General features: G+C 42.0%; 1 protein-coding gene and 1 long non-coding RNA gene across 2 annotated transcripts in view; one reads left to right on the plus strand and one right to left on the minus strand.

Annotated features, from left to right (window-relative positions):
* LOC140465709 (plexin domain-containing protein 1-like) overlaps positions 1 to 22,471 on the minus strand; it is a 274,629-nt gene that overhangs the window by 120,870 nt on the left and 131,288 nt on the right. Inside the window, exons 5-7 of the mRNA XM_072561360.1 lie at positions 21,868 to 21,990; positions 9,910 to 10,028; positions 7,454 to 7,553 (exon numbers count right to left, since the gene is read on the minus strand). Of these exons, the coding sequence (XP_072417461.1) occupies positions 7,454 to 7,553; positions 9,910 to 10,028; positions 21,868 to 21,990 (342 nt within the window). The remainder of the gene's footprint in view (positions 1 to 7,453; positions 7,554 to 9,909; positions 10,029 to 21,867; positions 21,991 to 22,471) is intronic.
* LOC140465710 (uncharacterized) overlaps positions 1 to 22,471 on the plus strand; it is a 74,069-nt gene that overhangs the window by 12,826 nt on the left and 38,772 nt on the right. The gene's annotated exons all lie outside the window — the stretch shown is intronic.

The following is a 22,471-nucleotide window of genomic DNA, read 5'->3' on the forward strand; positions in this document are numbered from 1 at the left end:
CCCATGGTGCAATGAGATAATCTGTGGTCTTCTTCCTCAACTCTATTCCCCCACCTACCCTCCATATCTCTGAAGCATAAAAAATAGTTTGTCTCTCCCAGCCTTGAACAATGGAGCATCCTCAACTCTCTGGGGTAAAAAAATCTCAAAGGCACACAACCCTTTGCTTGAAGGAATTTTACTTCATCTCAGTCCCATGTCAGTGTCTCCTTATCGTCAGACTGAACATTTTGGGTTTGCAGGAAACCCCAGTGTGCTTTTTGCATCAATGAGTTACATTTGAAACACACTCAGTTTTGTTGAATGGGAAAAACTGACAAATAGTTTTCACACTGCAACACTGCACTAAGAACAATGAGGTGAATGTGCAGTCAAGCTGCTTTTGGTATTACTGAGCAGGAATACATACTGGGCAGGGAACCCTGCAGTTACCCTAACTCTGACCTGGCTAGATGCCTGGGATCATTGATGCCCCATTGAGAAGTTTAACATCATATTGGAAGGTTACCCGCATGAAGAAGACGGTCCAGTTTTGGGAATCACACCTCAACAGAGAGAACAGGGAGCCTGTCAGTCCAACTGAGGGGTGAGGGTGGGAGGGTGAGAAGTGGGGGGAGATGGATGTGCAGGGAAGTAAATTGTCAGATGTATTCCTCTGGAACATTTCCAGCCTCATGTTTTGTAGCACGTGTGCATGGAGAGTTTTATACTGCCCTGCACCCCATTCACTGCTGCATCCCAGTTGCTCGATATCACCCCACACGTCCAACTGAAAAGAATGTAGCAGTAACAGGAGGCAAAGAGTAGGCTTGATTTCAGGTGATTTAATTCATGCTTGCGACATTTACACATGAAGGTATCATTGATTGGCTGAAATTGTAAAAAATGAGGAGGACTTGAATATCAAGTTAAAAAAAGTTAAAATTTTAAATAGTCCACGGTGAAAATGTTCAACTTTGGGCTCAATGGATCAAATGATTTCCTTCTGTGCTGGATCAATCCAACACCAATAAATGATTTGGAGACAAACCATGGTTTTTATTTGGCTACAACGTGCTCAGTGATTAGAACTTAAAATTTGCTGAATGCCTTAATTTAATAGAAGAACATTCTGATCTTTGGCAGTGGGTCACTGAAGCTGAATCTCTTTAGCATTTTGAAGATTGAAACATTAGGCTCAAGGGAAATGAGCTAACCCTACCTTCCTCAATAGCATCATCCAAATACACAAACTTCACTGCTTACAAGGACAATGGCAGCGGACTCAAAGGAGTACACCAGTTCCAAACTCTTCTCTAAGCCTCCGGATGCCCTGACTCGGAAATTTAGTGTCATCCCCTCATTATTGTTGGAGGAAAATGTTGGAACGCCCTTCCCAAAAGCACCATGGATATATCCACATCACAGGGAATGCTGCAGTTCAACGAGGCAATTTAACATCACATTCTCCAGGGCAATTAGGGATGGACAATAATAAGTGTCGTTACCAGCAACTGCAATATTCTATAAATAAATAAAAATAATTCAGAAGCTGATCTTTTTGAACCCCACCCACTTATTTTCCAGTTTTGTTTTCCTAAAGGCACATGCTTAGAATAGGGATAAGGTCATTCATAGAAACATAGAAGATAGGTACAGGAGGAGACCATTCGGCCCTCTGAGCCTGCTCCACCATTCATCATGACCATGGCTGATCATCCAACTCAACAGCCTAATCCTGCTTTCTCACTATAACCTCTGATCCAATTTACTCCCACGTGCTATATCTCGCTGCCTCTTGAATACATTCAATGTTTTGGCATCTCTGCTTCCTGTGGTAATGAATTCCAGAGGTGCACCACTCTTTGGGTGAAAAACATGTCTCCTCATTTCCATCCTAAATGGTCTATCCTGAATTCTTATAGGAGCAACCATCCCATGGAACCTCACTTAAATTAAAATTCTTCATGTGCAACCTTAACAGTCAACAAAACTACATGATTGCAGACATCATTACAATGGAATGTGATCTTATTCCCACCCACAAATTTAACAACTCGCAGAACATTACACTCCCGTTAGAAAACCAATGGAAATGGGCAAATGGTGTTGACACCTCATTCCAGACCACTTCCTGTTGACACGGTAAAATTGCCCCACACTTGGTTTGAGCAGAGACCACCAGACACTCTCTAGGCAGGAGTCATTGCTGACTTTACTTCTAATTATCTGTATTTATATGGTAACCTTACAGAGTAAAATGGTCTTTCACAGGAGCATTATCATACAAAATATTAGATGCAGACACAAAATGAGATATTTGCACAAGTGAGAGAAGAACACTGAGCCCTTCGGGAACAAAATTCAAGAACTTGACTCATAGGCCGTTAATAGCGCAGCCACTAATGGAGTGATTATGATTGAGGGCTGGGATGAGAGGAGCATAGAGATTTCAGATGGCTGTTCTGTCAGAGAAGGATACAAAAATAGTGAGGGGTGAGAGTGGGCAAGGATCTGAAAGCAGGGTGCAGAGGACTCTGTACTGCAGCTATAGCCCACCCAATTGGGGGAGAAAAACTCTGTAGAGACCAGCAGTTAAATCGGATTCACATCGCTCCGTTTCAAATTGGCAGGGGGCATGTACCAAATTGTAATGACAGGGCAGCCAGTTGGCAAGTCAAGTCAAGACTGAATCATCTAAAACCAACTTGCAGTGAAATCTTATCTGGAGGAAATGTCACAGCCAAACAAATAGAGGCAGAGAAGGCAATCAGTTGACCAGCCCCCAATACAAGGTCATAATAACATAACAAATGGAGTGGATAGTGGGACAAGTGCAATTTTCAATTGGAGAAAACCCCACAATCACCAACTTTCATATGTAAAACAGAATGTTAACAGCAGAGGGAGGTGGGAGTGGAGAATCACCGAGCAGAAACTGATAGCCAAGTTCTGTATCCATGAACATGGTCTCAACTGTGACCATAGAATCCCCTACAGTATGGAACCAAGTCAACACCGACCCTCTGAAGAGTAACCCACCCAGACCCTTTCCCTGGCCCTAATGTACCTGACCCACACATCCCTAAACACTAACCTGCACATCTTTGGATTGTGGGAGTAAACTGGAGCACCCAGAGGAAACCCACTCGGAGATGGGAGAATGTGCAAACACAGACAGTCACCTGAGGCCAGAATCAAACCTGGGTCCCTGGCGTTGTGAGGCAGCAGTGCTAACCACTGAGCCACCATGCCACATGTGACCCAGGCACACTGTTCTGGATCTGTAAACTCTTCCTCACTGTCTCATTTAAGCAGCATCACCTTGATAACTTGTTATGATCTCTATCTTAATTAGTTTGTACAGTTTTGGATTACTCACTACTTAGGTATGACCCTGAGCATGTAACTCTTAGACCTATCATGTCATTCCAGCCATATGGTTTGCTTCCAGCACCGCCTTATTTTTGTAATTATGTCTCTGCCTCAAATAATCAGATTTTTCATCATCCCTTCACTTGCTGTACAGCTGTTGACACTTTATTCACACCATCTGACACCTTTGATCACCTGCAGAGGCTTATTATTTGGCCTCGAGAATGTGGTGCTGGAAAAGCACAGCAGGTCAGGCAGCATCCGAGGAGCAGGAGAATCGATGCTTCGGGGAAAAGTCCTTCATTAGGAATGAAACTCATGAGCCGAGGGGGTGGACAGATAAATGGGAGGGGAGTGGGGTGAGAATACGATAGGATCAGCTAACTTCCTCCCCACCCCCCTCCCCCCTAATGAAGGACTTTTGTCCGAACGTCGATTCTCCTGATCCTCAGATGCTGCCTGACCTGCTGTGCTTTTCCAGCTCCACACTCTCAACTCTGATCTCCAGAACCTGCAATCCTCACATTCTCGTTATTGTTTGGCCTGTTGATACTCCATTTGTATGATCTTTTGATCTCTTTCACCTATAAATTACATGCTCTTCTTGACAAAGGAGCAGCATTCTGAAAGCTTGTGATTTAAAAAAAGCCGACTGGGCTGTAACCTGGTGTCACATGACTTCTGACCTTATTGTTGGACCATGGAGAGGAAATTAGAGCACCCAGAGAAAACCCACACAGTCACAAGGAGAACATGCCAACTCCACACAGATAGTTACCCAAGGCTGGGATTGAACCCAGGTCCCCAGTGCTGTGAGGCAGCAGTGCTAGCCACTGAGCCACTGTGCCTGGCTATTTTGGGCTGGAAGCTTTTTAATTATGGAAATCAAAATCCAAGGATGCAAACACAATCCTATCACAATCGGTCCTGATCAGGAATCTCAATAAGGCACAACTGGTGGCAGCTCCACAAAAGTGTTACAACCATTATTCCCTTTTTGCTTCATTGGGGCAGGAGCAGATGAATGATCTCTTCCTTGTGTAAACTGAATTGTTCAATCCATTTTCCTTTTTAATGTGTTGCCTGCAAGTCTGCCAGTATTCATACATATATAAGTATGCATAAAATATAGTAAAGTGACCAATTTCTTTGATCTTGACTGCTTCCAAATTCCTTTTCACTGGCCCACACCCAACAAAAGCCATCGGTATTCAAGACTTTGAGATCTCTCTTGCCCGGTGTTGTCCATCTTCGGCAGGGTCCAATCCTCTGGAGGAGTGCAATGCAAATGTGGCTTCCCCTCCATTGCCCCCACCACCAGGAATCGGTTCAGCTCAGTTGGCTGGATTGTTGGTTTACAGAGCAGTGTGATGCCAATGTTCAATTCCTATCACCAGTTTGAGGTTACCACAACGGACTCTCCTTCTCAGCCTCTTCCCTCATCTGAGGTCTGGTGGCCTTCAGGTTAAATCACCACCAGTCGGACTCTCTCTAATCAGAGAGCAGCCCCTATGGTCTGGTAAGACTATGGCAATACAACAACTCCACACCACCCCAACACTGTCTCTAAGAGATTCGGAGTTTACTGAGCAGGATGTGATTATTGATGGGCCAATTCCTCAGTATAGTGGCAGGATGCAATTCAAGTCAACTCAAAATAAACAACAGTACAATGTTTCTTAAAGATTGTAAACTTCAGAGATAATATCTTAATACCCTGAAATGAAGAATTTTCTCTGCAAAAATATTTCAAGCTTAATGTGACCCATCAGTCTGGTCTGGGTTACTTTGTTCTCTGGCAGCACTCACAATTTGCAATGGGTCTAAAACAATAAAAGCTGATTTTAATGCATCTCAAATGTTATGGTCAGACAGGGAAAATAAAAACAACATGTCATGTCAAGGGATAAGGAAAATGCTGATGGTTGCAAACTGGGAGCAGTCTGAAGCCACCCTGTTGATTAACAGAGAATGTGCAAATAACTGGGTCACAACAGAAGCTTGCCAAAGAAAGCAAATTAAGATAATGGAATTGTTTTTCAACAAGACACTTTCTATAAGATGATTGTTACGAAGCACATTTCATCAGAAAGGTCTTAAAAAACCAATAAACCAGCAAAGTCTCACTGCACAAAAGGTACAGCAACTTCTTCTTGAGAGCGAGATTTCAATTCAATCGTTTCCTACTTGTAATATTTTTCTAGGTTGACCTTTGGCATGAGGTATCAAGAAAGTGGGGAGAGGCCAACACATGATCAAACAGGAGTTCCTTACCTGAGGGAGAGTGGGATCCACCGTGAACATATAAGAAAGTGATAGAAAATGATGAGCACGGATACGCAATAGAAAACTAAATCAACATGAGATCTGGAAAAGCGACTCACCCCTGAACTTCTCAAAGTCTGCCACAGTCTACAAGACACAAGATTTGTGATGCAATAATTTCCACTTGCATGGATCCAACAGCACCCAGAACTTGATTGAACTCCTACCCACCACCTTAATCATTCACTCCCTTCACCACTGGCACACCAAGTCTGCAACGTTTACCATCTATAGGGTGGCACCTGCAGGAACTCATCAAGGTTTTTCTCACAAGCCCTTTAGCACATAAAAGGACAAGAACAGCAACAACCAGAAAGTTCCTCCAAAAGTCACAAGCTATCTTGACTTGAATATATAGTGCCTCCTTTTATTCATTGTTGGGTTAAAATCCTGGAGCTCTGTCCCTAACTGCATTAACAGTCTTCATAATCCTGCATTGTGCTCCTTACCTTGCCAAACCCAGAGATCACCAGGAAAGAGATATTGAACATATTTGCAGAAGATACATTCTTTAAAATTCCCTTTTGGAGGGGAAGAGCATTTCAGTCCATTTTATCTCACCCTGCAGATCATCAGTTATACTATCTGCCCCTTACAGGTCTACTTACCTAATAAACAGCAATTTAACGTTTGAGGAAGAAAAAGGTCTTTAAACTAGGAACTTGTGTGGCTAATGGAAGTGCTTCCACTTGGAGCTGCAAATCTATAATGTGAGGGTGTACGACAAAAACAAAATGCCTGTCCTTTCTGCTCCTCCATGCTCCCCACTTCACTCCTCCAACATTCTTGCATCCTAGAACCAACTGAAACTTTAGCTTTTCCAAAGCTTTGTTGCTGTAACTCTATCATACACCAATTTCGAATTATACCACCCTTGTTCCCAGTTCCATGGCTTTAAATGGACATTCTTATGTTTAGATTGCTTCTTGTTTCAATTGTTTTTCTCTCAGTAACCTCCTCCAGTACCATCCCCTCTCGACGTCACTCCAATCCACTGCCTCTGGCCCCAACATCCTAAACCAGGTGCCCTGGTTTCCTCCCACAATCCAAAGATGTGCAGGTTAGGTGAATTGGCCAAGCTAAATTATCCACAGTATTCAGGGATGTGTAAGTGAAGTGCATTAGTCAGGGGTAACTGTAGAGTAATAGGGTAGGGGAATGAGTTTGGGTGGGATACTGTTTGGAGAGTCAGTGTGGACTTGTTGGGCCGAAGAGCCTGTTTCCACACTACAGGGATTCTGTGATTCGATGATTTCCCCCAGTGGTGACAATAGCTTCACCTCCTAAAACATTGTAAGACCCCCACCCACATCACCACCTACCCCGCCAACTTCAACATCCACCTTAAAATCCACCTTTTCACTTCCTACTTTTGGTGGTCTAGCCTCGAAGGAATTTAAAAGCAAAAGTAAGCCATTTAGCCACAAATCTGACCCTCCAAGAAATTGCAAGTTTTTCCTTTTCCTTTGGTACTGCATACCTGTTTTCACACAAACCTTACAAAGTGTCTGAGAACACTCACTGCATTAAATGTTCAACAGACATGTAAATTGTTTCTCTTCCCACCTGTGCACAAAGTACTTACACCAAAAGGCTGGCTGTTTCCTCAGTAGGAGGAACCATCAGTTAAACACTTCTTCACAAAGCTCGAAGGGAGGGCGTATGGAGGCATTGCTAAAGTTCGCCGATTGACAGTCAGTCTAATTGACTCTGGCGTCTAAGTTTCATTTGCTGTATTAACTTATTGAGCAGGTTTGAAAGGCAGTTTACTTACCAGGAACGTGCGGTGCCTTGTGGTCTATCATGAAGGCATCAGACAGTCCCACTTTGACAGGGTGCTCTGCCGAATTTATCTGAGTCACAATTATTGGAACCTGAAGAACAGGTTAAAGAGCAACATTAATGCCCCTCCATTGGCATCATCTACGTAAGCTCCCAGTCTGTTCTCCCTGACACTTTACCCATGGAGCTATGAAGCTACGGCTTTTTCTCCCCCATACCGATGGTGCAACAGAGATTAAGGAAAATACCTGAAATTCAGTCATTTAATGGATTTGGAAACAATATTTGAATCAAACACCGATTTTTACTTTATCATTTTTCAAACTGCAGGACTTTGTCCTTGCATGTGTGTGTGCATGTGCCTGTGTGTGTCTAATGAAGGTTTCTCATCACGGAATTGTTAACAGAAGCTCTGTTGAACTGTCAAAGAAAAGAACAAGTGATTGGCAAAATATTGATGGAAGACTCATTAAAATAAATCTCAACTCAACAAGCGATTGTTTCCATGCTAAAGGTTTACTACAAAGAAGCTGGAGATAAAAAGGATTTCAAATTGAGTAGTTGTTCGCGCACTTCATCTTCTGTGTTGATTTAGCCTTCAAGATTGATGGACCAGATTTGTTTTTCCTGCTGACTCTGGGGTTCTCAGCAAAGTGATTTGTGAAAATCTGGATCCAGTACCAATTCAGCATGAATCCAGAGTGGGAATCTAACCATAAATTAAACTGTCAGATGTGGAAACGGGAAAAGGTTTTCTCTGGAGGCAATGTGCCTCTCCTCTGATACTGGGATACATTGATAAGACCAAGAATGTATATCTTCAATTGTAAGGTCTTCTGGTACAATGGCAACATATCTGACTCTGAGTTAGTAGTGTACAAGTCCCACTCCAGGATTTGACAAACAAGCCAACAAGTTGAGGATTGGCTTGTAAATCCTTCCAAAACACAAGTGGCAAGTGGTGAAAGTGGGATAGATTACTGGTCTACCATCTTCAGAGGTTCTTGCATTATTCTCCCATGCATAACCATTGACCAACACAGGAGTCCATGTTTGCCAATGCCCTTTTCAAGGCACGGCACCTGAAGAGAGAGTGAGGTTGATCTTCCCTTTATATTATCGACCAGCTTCCTAATAGCTGTATACGACCCCTTCTCCCTGACACCCAGCCCCCAAATACCCAAGTCTCAGTCCCATTTGTGTTCTTGTTTTGATTGAAGGTTTGACAAAGTGCAGTTCTTAATTTTGCTAGACCAATGCTAAATCAGAATATCAGAATATTTAGATGTGTGCAAATTTGACATTGTTTTAATGCTGATGGGTGTTCTATCTTGTTATCTCCCAAGATAAAATCTTAGAATTTTGCTGCTTTATATCCAAGCTGTTCTACACCAGTCTGGGAGCTCTTGATTCTAACCCAGTCGACTTAAGACTTCAATCCCCGGTACATTTTATCATGGAAACAAAATACTTCAGACTTTTGTTTCTTTTATTCTATTGTAAAGAATATTTAAAAAAAAAATAAGAATGCAACTGTGTATAAGTACTTCTACAAGCTTCGTTAGAATAAACCATCAATATTAATGTTTGAGCATTTCAATCACAATTCTCTCATTTCAAAATCACAGAACAGCTCCAAGTGCAGAGCTATTAAACAAAGCTAATAACAATTCTTTACACGTGAAGTAATGTCTCCAGAGTTGGAATCAAATCACAATGATCAGTTCTGAATGAGGTTATAGTCCCATAGAATGTCATGTACCCAAATTATCTGCTGGCACAAAGTTAGGCGGAATTATAAAAAATGTAGGTGACTGACTATTGTTAGAATAAATGAATAGGCAAAACTGTGGCAGATGAAGTTCATTGTAAGCAAGTGTGAGCTTTATCCATTTTGGACTGGAAAGGATAGATCAGGGTACTTTGTAGACTATATGCAGCAGGTCTGGAACATTTGTGGGAAGAGAAACAGGGTTAGCATTTCAATAACCCTTCCATTGAACTAAGAAAAGTTTGAAAAATAGCGTTAAAAAAATCACACAACACCAGGTTATAGCCCAACAGGTTTAATTGGAAGCACTAGCTTCCAAATAAACCTGTTGGACTATAACTTGGTGTTATGTGATTTTTAACTTTGTCCACCCCAGTCAACACTGGCACCTCCAAATCATGAATATTAACAGGTTTTTTTAAGCAAGTGAGGGTCTATTGTTTTTTTGTTGGGGTCAGAAGACTGTTTTTCTATGATAAAAACAGGAAGTGTTGGTGATCTTTCTTCTGTTCTTTGGCAGTAGATGAGGAGGAATTGATGAAAAGCTAGTCAATAGAATAACCACTGAAATCAAGGTTTGTTTTCCTCATATTCCATCTCATCAGTCTTTTTTCAGGTTTATGTTTCAGGGTGGAGCAAGTTGCTTTCCCGTTCCAGCTTATCCCTCATATACTCACATCCTTGTAGCTGAAAACAATCCGTCCTTCTTGACACAACATGGCCTGAAAGGTGAAACTTCCAATGTCCTCCAGGTCCGGCAGGAAGACCTTGTCCCATTGGACGACAAATGCAGTCCCTAAAGATTACAAAAAGGATGATAAGCGTGCTCTGTGATGTTTGAACATTCGCCCTCCAAGCTTAGACATAGAGAACTCTCTGTTTAATTCTTGCAGGCTGCTGATAAGAACAGTTCAGACTACATCAGTTAAAAATCACACAACACTAGGTTGTAGTCCAACAGGTTTATTTGGAAGCGTTAGTGTTTGGTTGAAGGAGCAGCGCTCGGAAAGCTAGTGCTTCCAAATAAACCTGTTGGACTATAACCTGGTGTTGTCTGATTTTAACTTTGGACGCCCCAGGCAAACACTAGCAGCTCCAAATCAGACTACATCTGATTGTCTCCTCCTGGTTCAGTTAGACATGACATGCTTTTCCAGTTGTGGCTGTGAAATGCTCCCTTATGATAGCTTACCATTTAGTTTCTAACTGTATTATGTGCATTTACACAATATATACCACAGCTGCAGTGAGAGTCAGCATCGAGAAACATTATGTATTAGACTGAAAACTACTGTCCTCAATCTTGAAAGGAACTGTGCTGAGATACTCAAGATTGAGAGTATGATAGTCACCGTTACATGTGCAATTGAGGGAAACTGAGTGCAAATCCCACAGCAGCTTTAGAATTTAAATTCAGTTTGAAATGAACTGGAAGACTGGTATCAGTGAAAATATCATGAAGCTGTCAAATTGCCAGCAAAAAGGTATTATCTTTTAAGGAAGGTGGTGAGGTATTCTTACCCCTTTTGGTCTAGATTGGATTCTAATCTAACATTACTGTATTTGACTTTTGATGTAGTCCAGAAAATCTAATTGTTGTATCAAATCATGAATAGTGGTTCAAGAAGGTAGCCCACAACTGTTAGCTTTACTGGGCAACTCGGAATGAGTAATGAATGCTGAATGTCCCAAAGACACAAAGGGGATTAATTTTTTAAAATGTCCTAGAGGTATGCTTACATGGGAAATGTCATGGAAGGAGGTGGACTTGAAGAAAGCCATAACTAGACAGGAAAAAATAATTGAAGATGTGGAACTGGAAATTAATATTGTTCAACAATGGGAACTATAGTTCGGTGAGCCTGACCTCAGGGGTGGGCAAGTTGTTGGAGGGAATCCTGAGGGACAGGATGTACATGTATTTGGAAAGGCAAGGACTGATTCGGGATAGTCAACATGGTTTTGTGCATGGGAAATCATGTCTCACAAACTTCATTGAGTTTTTTGAAGAAGTAACAAAGAAGATTGATGAGGGCAGAGCAGTAGATGTGATCTATATGGACTTCAGTAAGCGTTCGACAAGGTTCCCCATGGGAGACTGATTAGCAAGGTTAGATCTCATGGAATACAGGGAGAACTAGCCATTTAGATACAGAACTGGCTCAAAGGTAGAAGACAGAGGGCGGTGGTGGAAGGTTGTTTTCCAGACTGGAGGCCTGTGACCAGTGGAGTGCCACAAGGATCGGTGCTGGGTCCTCTACTTTTTGTCATTTATATAAATGATTTGGATGTGAGCATAAGAGGTACAGTTAGTAAGTTTGCAGATGACACCAAAATTGGAGGTGTAGTGGACAGCGAAGAGGGTTATCTCAGATTACAACAGGATCTGGACCAGATGGGCCAATGGGCTGAGAAGTGGCAGATGGAGTTTAATTCAGATAAATGTGAGGTGCTGCGTTTTGGGAAAACAAATCTTAGTAGGACTTATACACTTAATGGTAAGGTCCTAGGGAGTGAACAAAGAGACCTTGGAGTGCAGGTTCATAGCTCCTTGAAAGTGGAGTCGCAGGTAGATAGGATAGTGAAGGAGGCGTTTGGTATGCTTTCCTTTATTGGTCAGAGTATTGGGTACAGGAGTTGGGAGGTCATGTTGCGACTGTACAGGACATTGGTTAGGCGACTGTTGGAATATTACGTGCAATTCTGGTCTCCTTCCTATCGGAAAGATGTTGTGAAACTTGAAAGGGTTCAGAAAAGATTTACAAGGGTTGGAGGATTTGAGCTAAAGAGAGAGGCTGAACAGGCTGGGGCTGCCTTCCCTGGAGCGTCGGAGGTTTACAAAATTATGAGGGGCATGGATAGGATAAATAGACAAAGTCTTTTCCCTGGGATTGGGGAGTGTAGAATTAGAGGGCATAGGTTTAGGGTGAGGGGGAAAGATATAAAAGAGACCTAAGGGGCAACTTTTTCACACAGAGGGTGTTACATGTATGGAATGAGCTGCCAGAGGATGCGGTGAAGGCTGGTACAATTGCAACATTTAAAAGGCAGTTGGATGGGTATATGAATAGGAAGGGTTTGGAGGGATATCTGGTTGGCATGGACAGGTTGGACAGAAGGGTCTGTTTCCATGCTGTACATCTCTATGACTCTATGACTCTAACAAGATGAATGGAGAACAAGTCCAAATGAATTTGTTGCAAAGGTCACAATAGTTGTAAAATATGGAGAATCAATATTAAACTTCTACCACCTGAGACCTTCACGGACTACAATGGGTTCTAAAAGGAAGAAACACAGACCTAAAATGGCTGCAGTGGTCACCTGACCACAGACTGAGGCAAGCTCAGGAATCTAATTTGGAATAAACAAAATTGTCTGAACTAAAATTACCATTTTATCTAACGACATTGAAATGAGTCACTGAGTTAGGAATCGAGAAATGCACATCTTCTATTTCAACTTACAGCTGACTGGTAAGTTTCATGAAAGTTTGACTGCAATAATTGAGCTTAGAAAGACAATGAAATCATACTTGTGAATGTATAAATGAACATGTTTCCACAGTTCCTTGCCAGAGCCATAGATAAAGGAAAATGGGTTGGTAATAGCAAGGAGTAGAAAACTCTCTCTCTTTTCCTGTTTTTTTCCCCATCATCTCAAAAGCCAGCACCAGTGATGAAACAAAGCAAAGAAACATCTTCAACTAAGAACTCAAGGAGTAAACATGTTTAGGTCCTGCTGAGGATACTAGACATCTGTAAATCAGCAGTGGTCTCAGGTTCAGCTAAAACAATGCAAGGTCTCAAGAAATATTGAAACTACATACATTTTATCTTCTTACTGGACTTGCCACTCTCCCTTTTTTAAACTTTATACCTGTGTTTGTGTATGTGTCAGATTTGGTGGGTTTTTTTCTCTGGAAAATAGTAAGCAATTAAATTCCTCTTTCATTCACGCAAGAAAACCTTGCAATTGACTCCATAATTCTGACTGAGTGACAATATGTTTTCAGCGATGTGTCATACAGTTGTGTGTGAGAAAAGATATTTGTAGCAACAAAACAAAGGTGGGAGCTGGGAGTGGAAACAGAAATAACCCCTCCTCACCTGGCTGTAACACAAGAAATAAAATCATAGAATCCCTAATAGCGTGAAAGCAGGCCATTTAGCAAGTCCACACGAGCCCTCCAAGGAGCATGTCACCCAGAGTAACTCTGTCACCCTGCATTTCCCATGGCGAATCCACCCAGCCTGCACCTCTTTGGGCTGTGGGAGGAAAGTCACACAGGAAATCCCACCAAGACAGTCTCTTCAAGCTGGAGTCAAATCCAGGTCCCTGGTGTCGGGAGGTAGCAGTTTTAACCACTATGCCACCCCACAGTAGGATGAACTCCTTATTTAACTATCTATTGTTCTAACATTACTATAAAAGGTAGTTTTATCCTTTGTGTATTTATTGTTTTATGACATTGTAATTTTATGCACGTACAGATATTTGTTGCATTCTTTAAATAGGCCGTTTCCTACTCCTCAAGATTATTGCGACTCTCTCTTTATAGCTGTGAAGGCTTTTTAAAAGCAGCAGCAGTCAATTAAAACAGACAGAAATCTTCCCATTTTACTTGGACAGAGCTCAAAATTAGAATTCTATCACACTGGGATTTGACTTCTAATCTAACACTAATTCTTTTTAATGTGAAACCCAAGTTATTATCAAAATTGATTACAGGAATAATAACATTTAGACAGATGAAGTATTGTAACTCTTACTGGATAGAAAAATGTTCTAATTCCTAACAATTGTTGCCTGGTAAGATCACTGTTAGAGAAATAAGGTGCATTGTTCTGTTTAAAAGATCAAATGATAAATACAGATGAAAGGCTTAGAATTCAATTTAGCTAACCCATCCAGATAAATCTTCAATCTTCACAGTATCCAAGTGTGCCTTTGATATTTATATTGCAGTTTGTGAGTTGCTACTCTGAATGCTTAAACACTGATGTTGAACTGACTGACAAATGAAATGGAGTGAGGCTTTCTCCTCCTGATTGCCCAACATATCTTACCTCAATGTAACTTTACAATAAATCACTGCAAAACTGCAGTGAAATATTGGGGGATGGTGGTGCAGGATAATGTCATTGGACTAGTAGTCCAGAGGCAAGGCTAAGGCTGTGAGAGCATGGCTTGTATCCCACCATGAAATTGGAATAATCTGGGATAATCTGGGTACCAGTGATGGTGACCAAGAAACTCTCTCTGATTGTTGCAAAAGCCCATCTGGTTCATTAATGTCCTTTAGGGAAGGAAATATGCCACCTTTACCAGGTCTGTCCTAACAGGTGGCTCCAGACCCACAGCAATGACCTAGCGAGGGTAATTGGGGATGGGCAACAAATGTTTGCCTAGCCAGTGACACCCAAATTCCATGAAAGATTAAACAAAAACAATTGCATAACAGTGATCAATATTATTGGGCAAAGTCAGAAGTCACATGACCTCAGGTTATAGTCCAAGTTTATTTGAAACCACAAGCTTTCGGAGTGCTGCTCCTTTGTCAGGTGAACCTATAACCTGGTGGACTACAAACCCGTGTCATGTCACTTCTGACTTTGCCCACCCCAGTCCAAAACCGGCACCTCCACATCAATGTCATTGGGGTCATTCAATTCGAAAGAGGATAGAGTCAACCAACAATCTCAATGGGTTATTATACTCCTTTTCCTGCCAATTTCCTCATCTCCTGACTCTTACCAGTTAATCCAAATATCCAGGCTATTCCTGTGGGGGCACACTCTCAGATCACACCACAATGTTCTCAGTAGTAGTGACCATGAAGCTGCCATTGATTGTTGTGAAAACCCATCTGGTTCACTAATGTCCTTTAGGGAGTGAAATCTGTCACCCTTAGCTGGTCTGCTTTAGACATGAGTCATTTACAAAATACCATGCAAGGACTGTAACAAACAATACATTGGACAAACAGGCAGAAAACTAGCCACCAGGATACATGAACACCAACTAGCCACAAAAAGACACGACTCTCTCTCACTGGTGTCCTCACATATGGATGAGGAAGGACAGCACTTCGAATGGGACAATACATCCATCCTAGGACAAGCCAAACAAAGACTGCACGAGAATTCCGAAAAGCATGGTATTCCAACCGGAACTCTCTCAACAAACACACCGAGTTAGATTCCATCTACCACTCCCTGAGCAAAGGAACAGGAAGTGACTTCACCACAGGAAATAACATCACCACAGGAAATGACATCACCAACCCAAAGAAACCCAAACATATAAATAGAAAGCAGGAATTTTCAGCATTGCTTCGCCTGAGGTCCACTGAAGATGTTACCTAGTAAGGTAACGAAACGTCCGGAAAGAACCTTTCAGTTCAGCGAGCAAACCTACATCCAAAACCTCAACCTGAGCTACAAATCTTCTCAAAACTCGCTAAGACATGAGTTTTAGACCCACAAGAATGTGGTTGACACTTAACTGCTCTCTGAAATGGCCCTGGTGAGACACCCAGTTCATGGGCAATGAGGGATGGACAACAAAAGCAGGTATTTCTGACTGTAAAAGAATATTTAAAAAATAAAGTGCAATTGTTCATTATTTATGGCCTACATAAATAGGTCATATTTGTCCTAATTTGTGAGGCTATGTAAAGGTCATTGGGTGGGTTTACAGAATGAAAAGACAGCAGCAACAGCGTCAAAACTAATATTGGAGTCACCAAAGCCCAGAAGGTATAACATGTGCTGAACAATGATTTGTCAAAGGCACACAGAGAGACTTTTCCAACATCTTAACCCAAAGATACTACAGCAACTCATTTCCCTATGTTAGTGGGATGACTGGGATCATTAAACTCAACATGGAATAGGGACTGAACTCAGGACATTCTTAGTCTTCAGAGCTTAGCTGCTCCCTGCCTTAACCAGTTGAGAGTCTATGCCATTTATAATTAGCCCACTGATCTCAACACATGGTTTTAATATCTCACAGATGTACTGGAGCAATTAGGAAAGAGCTTTAGGGATTACACAACTTAAAAAAAATTGTTTTTTTTGAAAAGTTCCAGGATTGTGCAATTATATCTACTGAAATTGATATTACTCAAAAGAAATGCCCTGTCCTTTAAAAGAAAAATATTTGAATACATCAGAATCATTCCGTTTTCTGGAACCGGTGAAATGGCAGACTCACTGAACCCAGTCAGTGCGGCCTGCTCGTTTCCTTTTTTCACTTTATTGACGGCTTTTCGCACTCCAGCCCCTTCGGTCATGGTGATGTCATCGCGCTCCCAGCCAGAGAATGTGGCGCCTCCTTGTTTGAAGAGTAAAACATGAGTCAGCCTCTGGAGTGTTTCAGTACACTTTGCAGGTGGAATAAACTTGTTATGACAAGAGGCTCAGCGGGAGATAAAGTAAAACGTTCCTCGAGGAGATTATTAAAGAAGATATTTTAGCCTTTTGAGGTTTGTTTTAACCTTAGGTGCCGATTTTAGTTCATTATAACCGGTTCTCACTTTTTGATAGGCATCTAGTACATGGGGATCCAGGTTGTATAGAGTTTTGGTCAATCCGCATTTACCTTCAGTTTTGGACACCTGTGCTTCAGGAAGGGTGCACCAGTTTTTTAGTGGAGCAACCAAAAGGTTCAGTAATGTTGGTTTCTAGGGTTCCATGCACTGGATCCCTATCAAAAAGTAGGAACCGGTTATAATTAACTAAAATGAGAACTGATTGCATAAACTTGGCTTGTATTTCTTTTTAGTGTTGCAAATTGAGGCATTGATCCAATTGAGCTACTTCAAGAGTTTAAAAGGTTTTGACAAGGGAGATATGCATCAACTATTTTCTCTGATGGGAAATCAAAACCACAGGAGCTTAATTACAAAACAAGCGTCTGTCCATTCAGGAGCAAAGTCAGGAAATTCGCTTCCAAACAAAGACTTGTGAAAATCAAGAATTAACTGCTCCAAATGATGTGAATACTGGACAATTAGAGCTTTCAAGATTGAGCTTGATCAAGATTTGTTAAGTATTGGCATCGAAGACAGGAAACTGGAGTTGATTTCCAAATCAATCACAAAGCACAGAGCTGGCTTGGGCGGCTTGAATGATTGACACTTGTTCCTATGTTTCAATGTTCATCAGATTATTGCACTTACAGCAAGATCTTTCCCTCGCAGTTTTTTATTTGTGCAGTCTGAGTTGAGGAATTTAATTAATAAATTGGCATTTTCTCAATTTCCTTCCTCTTATCTGTCCACGAAGGGACCCAACAAATGAAACCACAATGCATTGAACACCTGCCAACAGACAACAGTTCATTGTATGATGTTTACAATTAGTGGAGACATTAATTTTGAAAATAAAAGAGGATAATTATTTTTGCATTTGCATTTCAGCAGGGGGCAATGCCCAATTCAGGAATCACTGGGAGGTTACATGAGAATTCCCATCATGCCCTCTCCATCTGGCTCTTCTTTGCCAGATGTGCAAATTCCTAAAACTCCTCAGCATGCTGATGCACATGGCCATTGTTTCTTGCATTGATGGCAAACACATAGCATGGATTTGTGGGCATGGTAGGTTTGATCCCCTTCTCTAAAGGACATCAGCAGACACATTGGGTTTTGTGTTAGCTCTAATGAAAAATGACCAGATTTATTGAGTTGGATATTGAGTGGCCATGCAGGTAGATGGGGCGTATGGTATGCTTACCTTTATTGGTCAGGAAATTGAATGCAAGAGTCAAGATGTGATGTTGCAGCTTTGTAAGACTTTGGTTAGGCCACACTTAGAGTATTGCATTCAGTTCTGGTCACCACACTACAGGAAGGATGTAAAGGCTTTGGAGAGAGTGCAGAAGAGGTTTACCAGGATGCTGTCTAGATTAAAGGGCATGAGCTACAAGGAGAGGCTTGAAAAACTTGCATTGTTTTCTCTGGAGCTGTGGAGGCTGAGGGGAGACTTGATAGAAGTCCATAAGATTATCAGATGCATAGATAGGGTTGACGGTCAGAATCTTTTTCCCAGAGTTGAAATGTCTAAAACTAGAGGGGCATGCAATAAAGGTGAGAGGGGGGAAAGTTGAAAGGAAATATGAGGGGCAAGTGTTTTACACAAGAGGGTGGGAGGAGTCTGGAACACGTTGCCAGTAATAGTAGTGGAAGCAGATATGACAGGGGCATTTAAGGGACTTTTAGATAAGCAAATTAATGTGCAAGGAATGGGGGGATAAGGACCAAGAGAAGGCAAAAGGGATGACTTTAATTTGGTGTCACTTTCATCACAACATAATGGGCTGAAGGGCCTGTTCCTGTGCTGTACAGTTTTATTACACGTAAGAGGTTAAACTCATAACCTCTGAGTTGTTGTTGTAGAACAACAGGAACTAAGCTCATGAACCTCTTGTTTTTCCTCCATTTTTGACATGCTTGTACTTTCCAGTCCCAGTAAGGTAGACTGGCTGAATTCCACCTCCCCCTCCTTCTGTCACCAAGAAGAGCTGAGGTCAGCCATAGCAGTCACCACTCACTGTCTGTGTGGCAGAGGGAAAAGCCTGGAACTGTTCCACAAGGACCAGGTGGGAAGATCTTTATTCCCCAGACCCAATTCAACACACATACCGGTCCAACTCATCATGTAGATATTTTTTAGGCAACTGGTTCAGAACATGTGAGCTTACACCTTCAGAGCAGGTGAGACTTGAACCTCCTAGCCTTGAGGTAGGAGGCTACCACTGCACCACATGACTCCTCAAGGTCATTGTGTTTATGTCAAAATGAAGCTCCATTCAGACCAGTGCATTCATAGAGTCAGTGAGGAAACAGGCCATTTGGACCATCAAGACCCTCCGAAGAGCATCCTACCCAGACCATTTTCCCTACCCTATTCCTTTGACCCTGCATTTCCCATGGCTAATCCATCCATCCTGCACATTCCTGGACACTATGGGAAATTTAGCATTGCCAATTCACCTAACTTCAAATCTTTGCACTTCGTTTCCAAGGGTTATTGTTCATCACCGTTTTCTCCAACTGCAGTGTTGGTACCCATTTTCATTCTCTCTGACAGCCATTTCATTTTGAACTGGAATGCTGGCTCATTTTTGGAAAAATCAGCAGTGATTCAATACCTGTTCATTCTCTCCCAAAGTTTCACAGTTTTTGCTGTTCCAAAAAATGTCACTTAGCACTAAAAGAAGGGGAAACACAGAGCAGCTCATTGAGGGCACGTCACAACCAACACACCAACAAAACAATCTCTGTGTAGTTTGCAGACAAAGTGGGTGAAGGTTAAGAGTCAAAGTGTAAATCTCATCAACATGTCTGGCTTCTCCTTTACTGAATAAATCTCCCTTGTCTAAAAGGGGGCAGGATTACATCTTGCAAACTGTACTCAGACAATAGCTGCATTGCTATTCTCTCCAGTCATGTCTGGAGTGCAGTAACCCTAAAAGCTCGAGCAGTTGTTTCTACTGGATTCACAGAACACCAGACAGACGGGTGAGAGAGTGAGGCTGCGTTACCCTTTAGTCAACCATAACACATACAGAAATACAGACACACAGAGGTTTCACTGGGTGGATTGTTCCAATCACAGACACAGTCCAGACATCACAGCTAGCAACAGCGAGGTGGAAAGTAAATTCCTATTTATAACTCTGCTTTTGCTATGTTTCCAACCAAAAATAAAATTGCACGTGGAACTCAAAAACTTAACACAGATTTCCCTAGAAATAAATAATTCAAAATTACTTTATGTTTGTCTTTCCCTCAGCACATGAATTCTTGCACATTCAGTTCTCTAACCTTCCGCTCAACCCAGTCCAATATCTCAATTAGAATCAGTCCGACATCTCTATTACAGTATTGTAATCCAGCCAGATGGTCAATTCCAGTCCTCTCCATATTAATTCCCTCCCCAAACACTCATATGCATCTTTTAAAATAAATTATTTGTGAGATGTGAACATCCCTGGCTGATCAACATTTATTGACGGTCCCTAGTTGCCCCTTGAGAAGGTGGTGGTGAACTGGAGTACTCCTGTATTGTAGGTAGAGCCACAATGCCTTAGAGAGGGAATTCCAGGATTTTGACTCAATGAGAGTGAAGTGGATCAAGAGTGTGGTGCTGGAAAAGCACAGCTGGTCAGGCAACATTCAAGGAGCAGGAGAATCGATGTTTCAGGCATAAACCCTTCATCAGGAATAAGCTCCTTCACCAGTAACAGTCAAGGAACGGTGATACACTTCCAAGGCAGAATAGTGAGTGGCTTGGAGGGGAACTTGCAGGGGATTGTGTTCCCATCTATTTGCCATCCCTGTCCATCTAGAGTGAAGTGGTCATGTGTTTGGAAGGTGCTGTCTAAGGGGAATTGGCAGATTTCAGCAGAGCATCTTGCAGATAATACACACTGCTGCTTCTCAGCATTAGTGGTGGAGGGATTAGATGTTTGTGGATGTAGTGCCAATCAGGTGGGCTGCTTGTCTTGGATGGTATCAAGCTTCTTGAATGTTGTTGGAGCTGCACTCATCCAGGCAAGTGGGGAGTATTCTATCACACCCCTGCCTGGTGTCTTGTTGGTGATGGACAGGTATTGGAGAGTCAGGAGATCGTCACTCACCACAGTATTCCTAACCTCTGAGATTTTTTTTGTATCTATTGCATTTATGTGGTGAGTCCAGTTGAGTTTCTGGTCAATGGTAGCCCCCAGAATGTTGATACTAGTGATTCAGTGATGGTAACACCATTGAATGTCAAGGGGCGGTGTATCTTATTGGAGGTGGTCATTGCCAGGCATTTGTATGGCATGAATGTTACTTAGCACTTGTCACACCAAGCCTAGATATTGTCCAGATCTTGTTGCATTTGAACACAGACTGCTTCAGTATCTGAGGAGTTGTGAATGCTGCTGAACATCATGCAACCATCTGCAAACATCTCCACTCCTGACCTTATGATGGAGAGAAGATCATTTATAAAGCAGCTGAAGATGGTGAGGCCTAGGACACTACACCGAGGACCTTCTGCAGAGATGTCCTGGAGTGAGATGACTGACCTCTAACAACCACAATCACCTTCCTTTGTATGACTTAAACCAGCAGAGAGTTTGCTCCATGGGACCCACTGATTCTAGTTTGGCTACATTTGGTTGAAAGTGGCTTTGATGTCCAGGGCTATGACACTCAACTTCCCTCCTATATCATACTGCATCCCGATCAGTGGTCTGCTCTGAAATGCTGGATCTCAGTTAGCAGTTCACTGTCCATATATACTGTCTAATCTCTCAACTGTTGCCTGAGTTTTCTCTCTTATTTTTAGAATTCCTGTTCTTGGTCACTGTCTACAAATTTGCTGGTAGTTTGGATCAGAACTGGATCCAGCCTCAGTATAATATCCTTCAGGATAACCTTCAGTATTTAAACTGAAGTGAGAAGAATAAGCATAGAGGCAAGGCATGAGTGTTTGCCTGGAAAACTCTGGCAATTGTGGCCAATGAATGAGGCCCAGAGAAGTAGAACAAAAGAACACCCTAATGTGCACTCCTATCTGTGACTCTTAAACACTGCACATCCCGTACCGACCAAAGTAGTAACAAAAATCTACCATTATCGAAGTATCTGATGGTGGAATTCCTGGAGTAACTGGGATCAAAGTTCGCCATGAGTGGGGCTATGTACTGAGTGGCAGTCAGCATCCTGTGGATAACGTCCCCGGTGAATATAAAACCTGGAAAAATAAGAATGAGATACATTAGAGGCCATTGTAATTCCAGATATTCTCAGAGTAATTGCTTTATGGGAGTTGCTTTGTTTAGGAATGACAGCAGCATGGAATAGAACAAGATCTCACACTGTTTCAGTGTCAACGTATACATTTCAAGCAGCTCTTTTCTGGAACTGGATATTTTGCTTTCGCTTCCACCAGATTTTTTGTTGCTTCTACATAGCATCGCCGGGGGCAAAAAAACCTAACGTAATGCTTCCCAGAAAATGCTAACACTCTTTTGCATTTTAGTTTGTCCCCCTTTCTGTAGATAGGGGAGAAAGTGTCCAATAGTGATAGAATGATCGAGTCATACAGCACAGAAACAGCCCCTTCAGTCCAACCAGCCCATGCCGACAATAATCCAAAACAATTCCCATCTGCCTGTGCTTGGCCCATATCCTTCTAAACATTTCTTTCCCATGTACTTACCTAAATGTAACCT

This window comes from Chiloscyllium punctatum, chromosome 42, assembly GCF_047496795.1.
Source record: "Chiloscyllium punctatum isolate Juve2018m chromosome 42, sChiPun1.3, whole genome shotgun sequence".
NCBI lineage: Eukaryota > Metazoa > Chordata > Chondrichthyes > Orectolobiformes > Hemiscylliidae > Chiloscyllium > Chiloscyllium punctatum.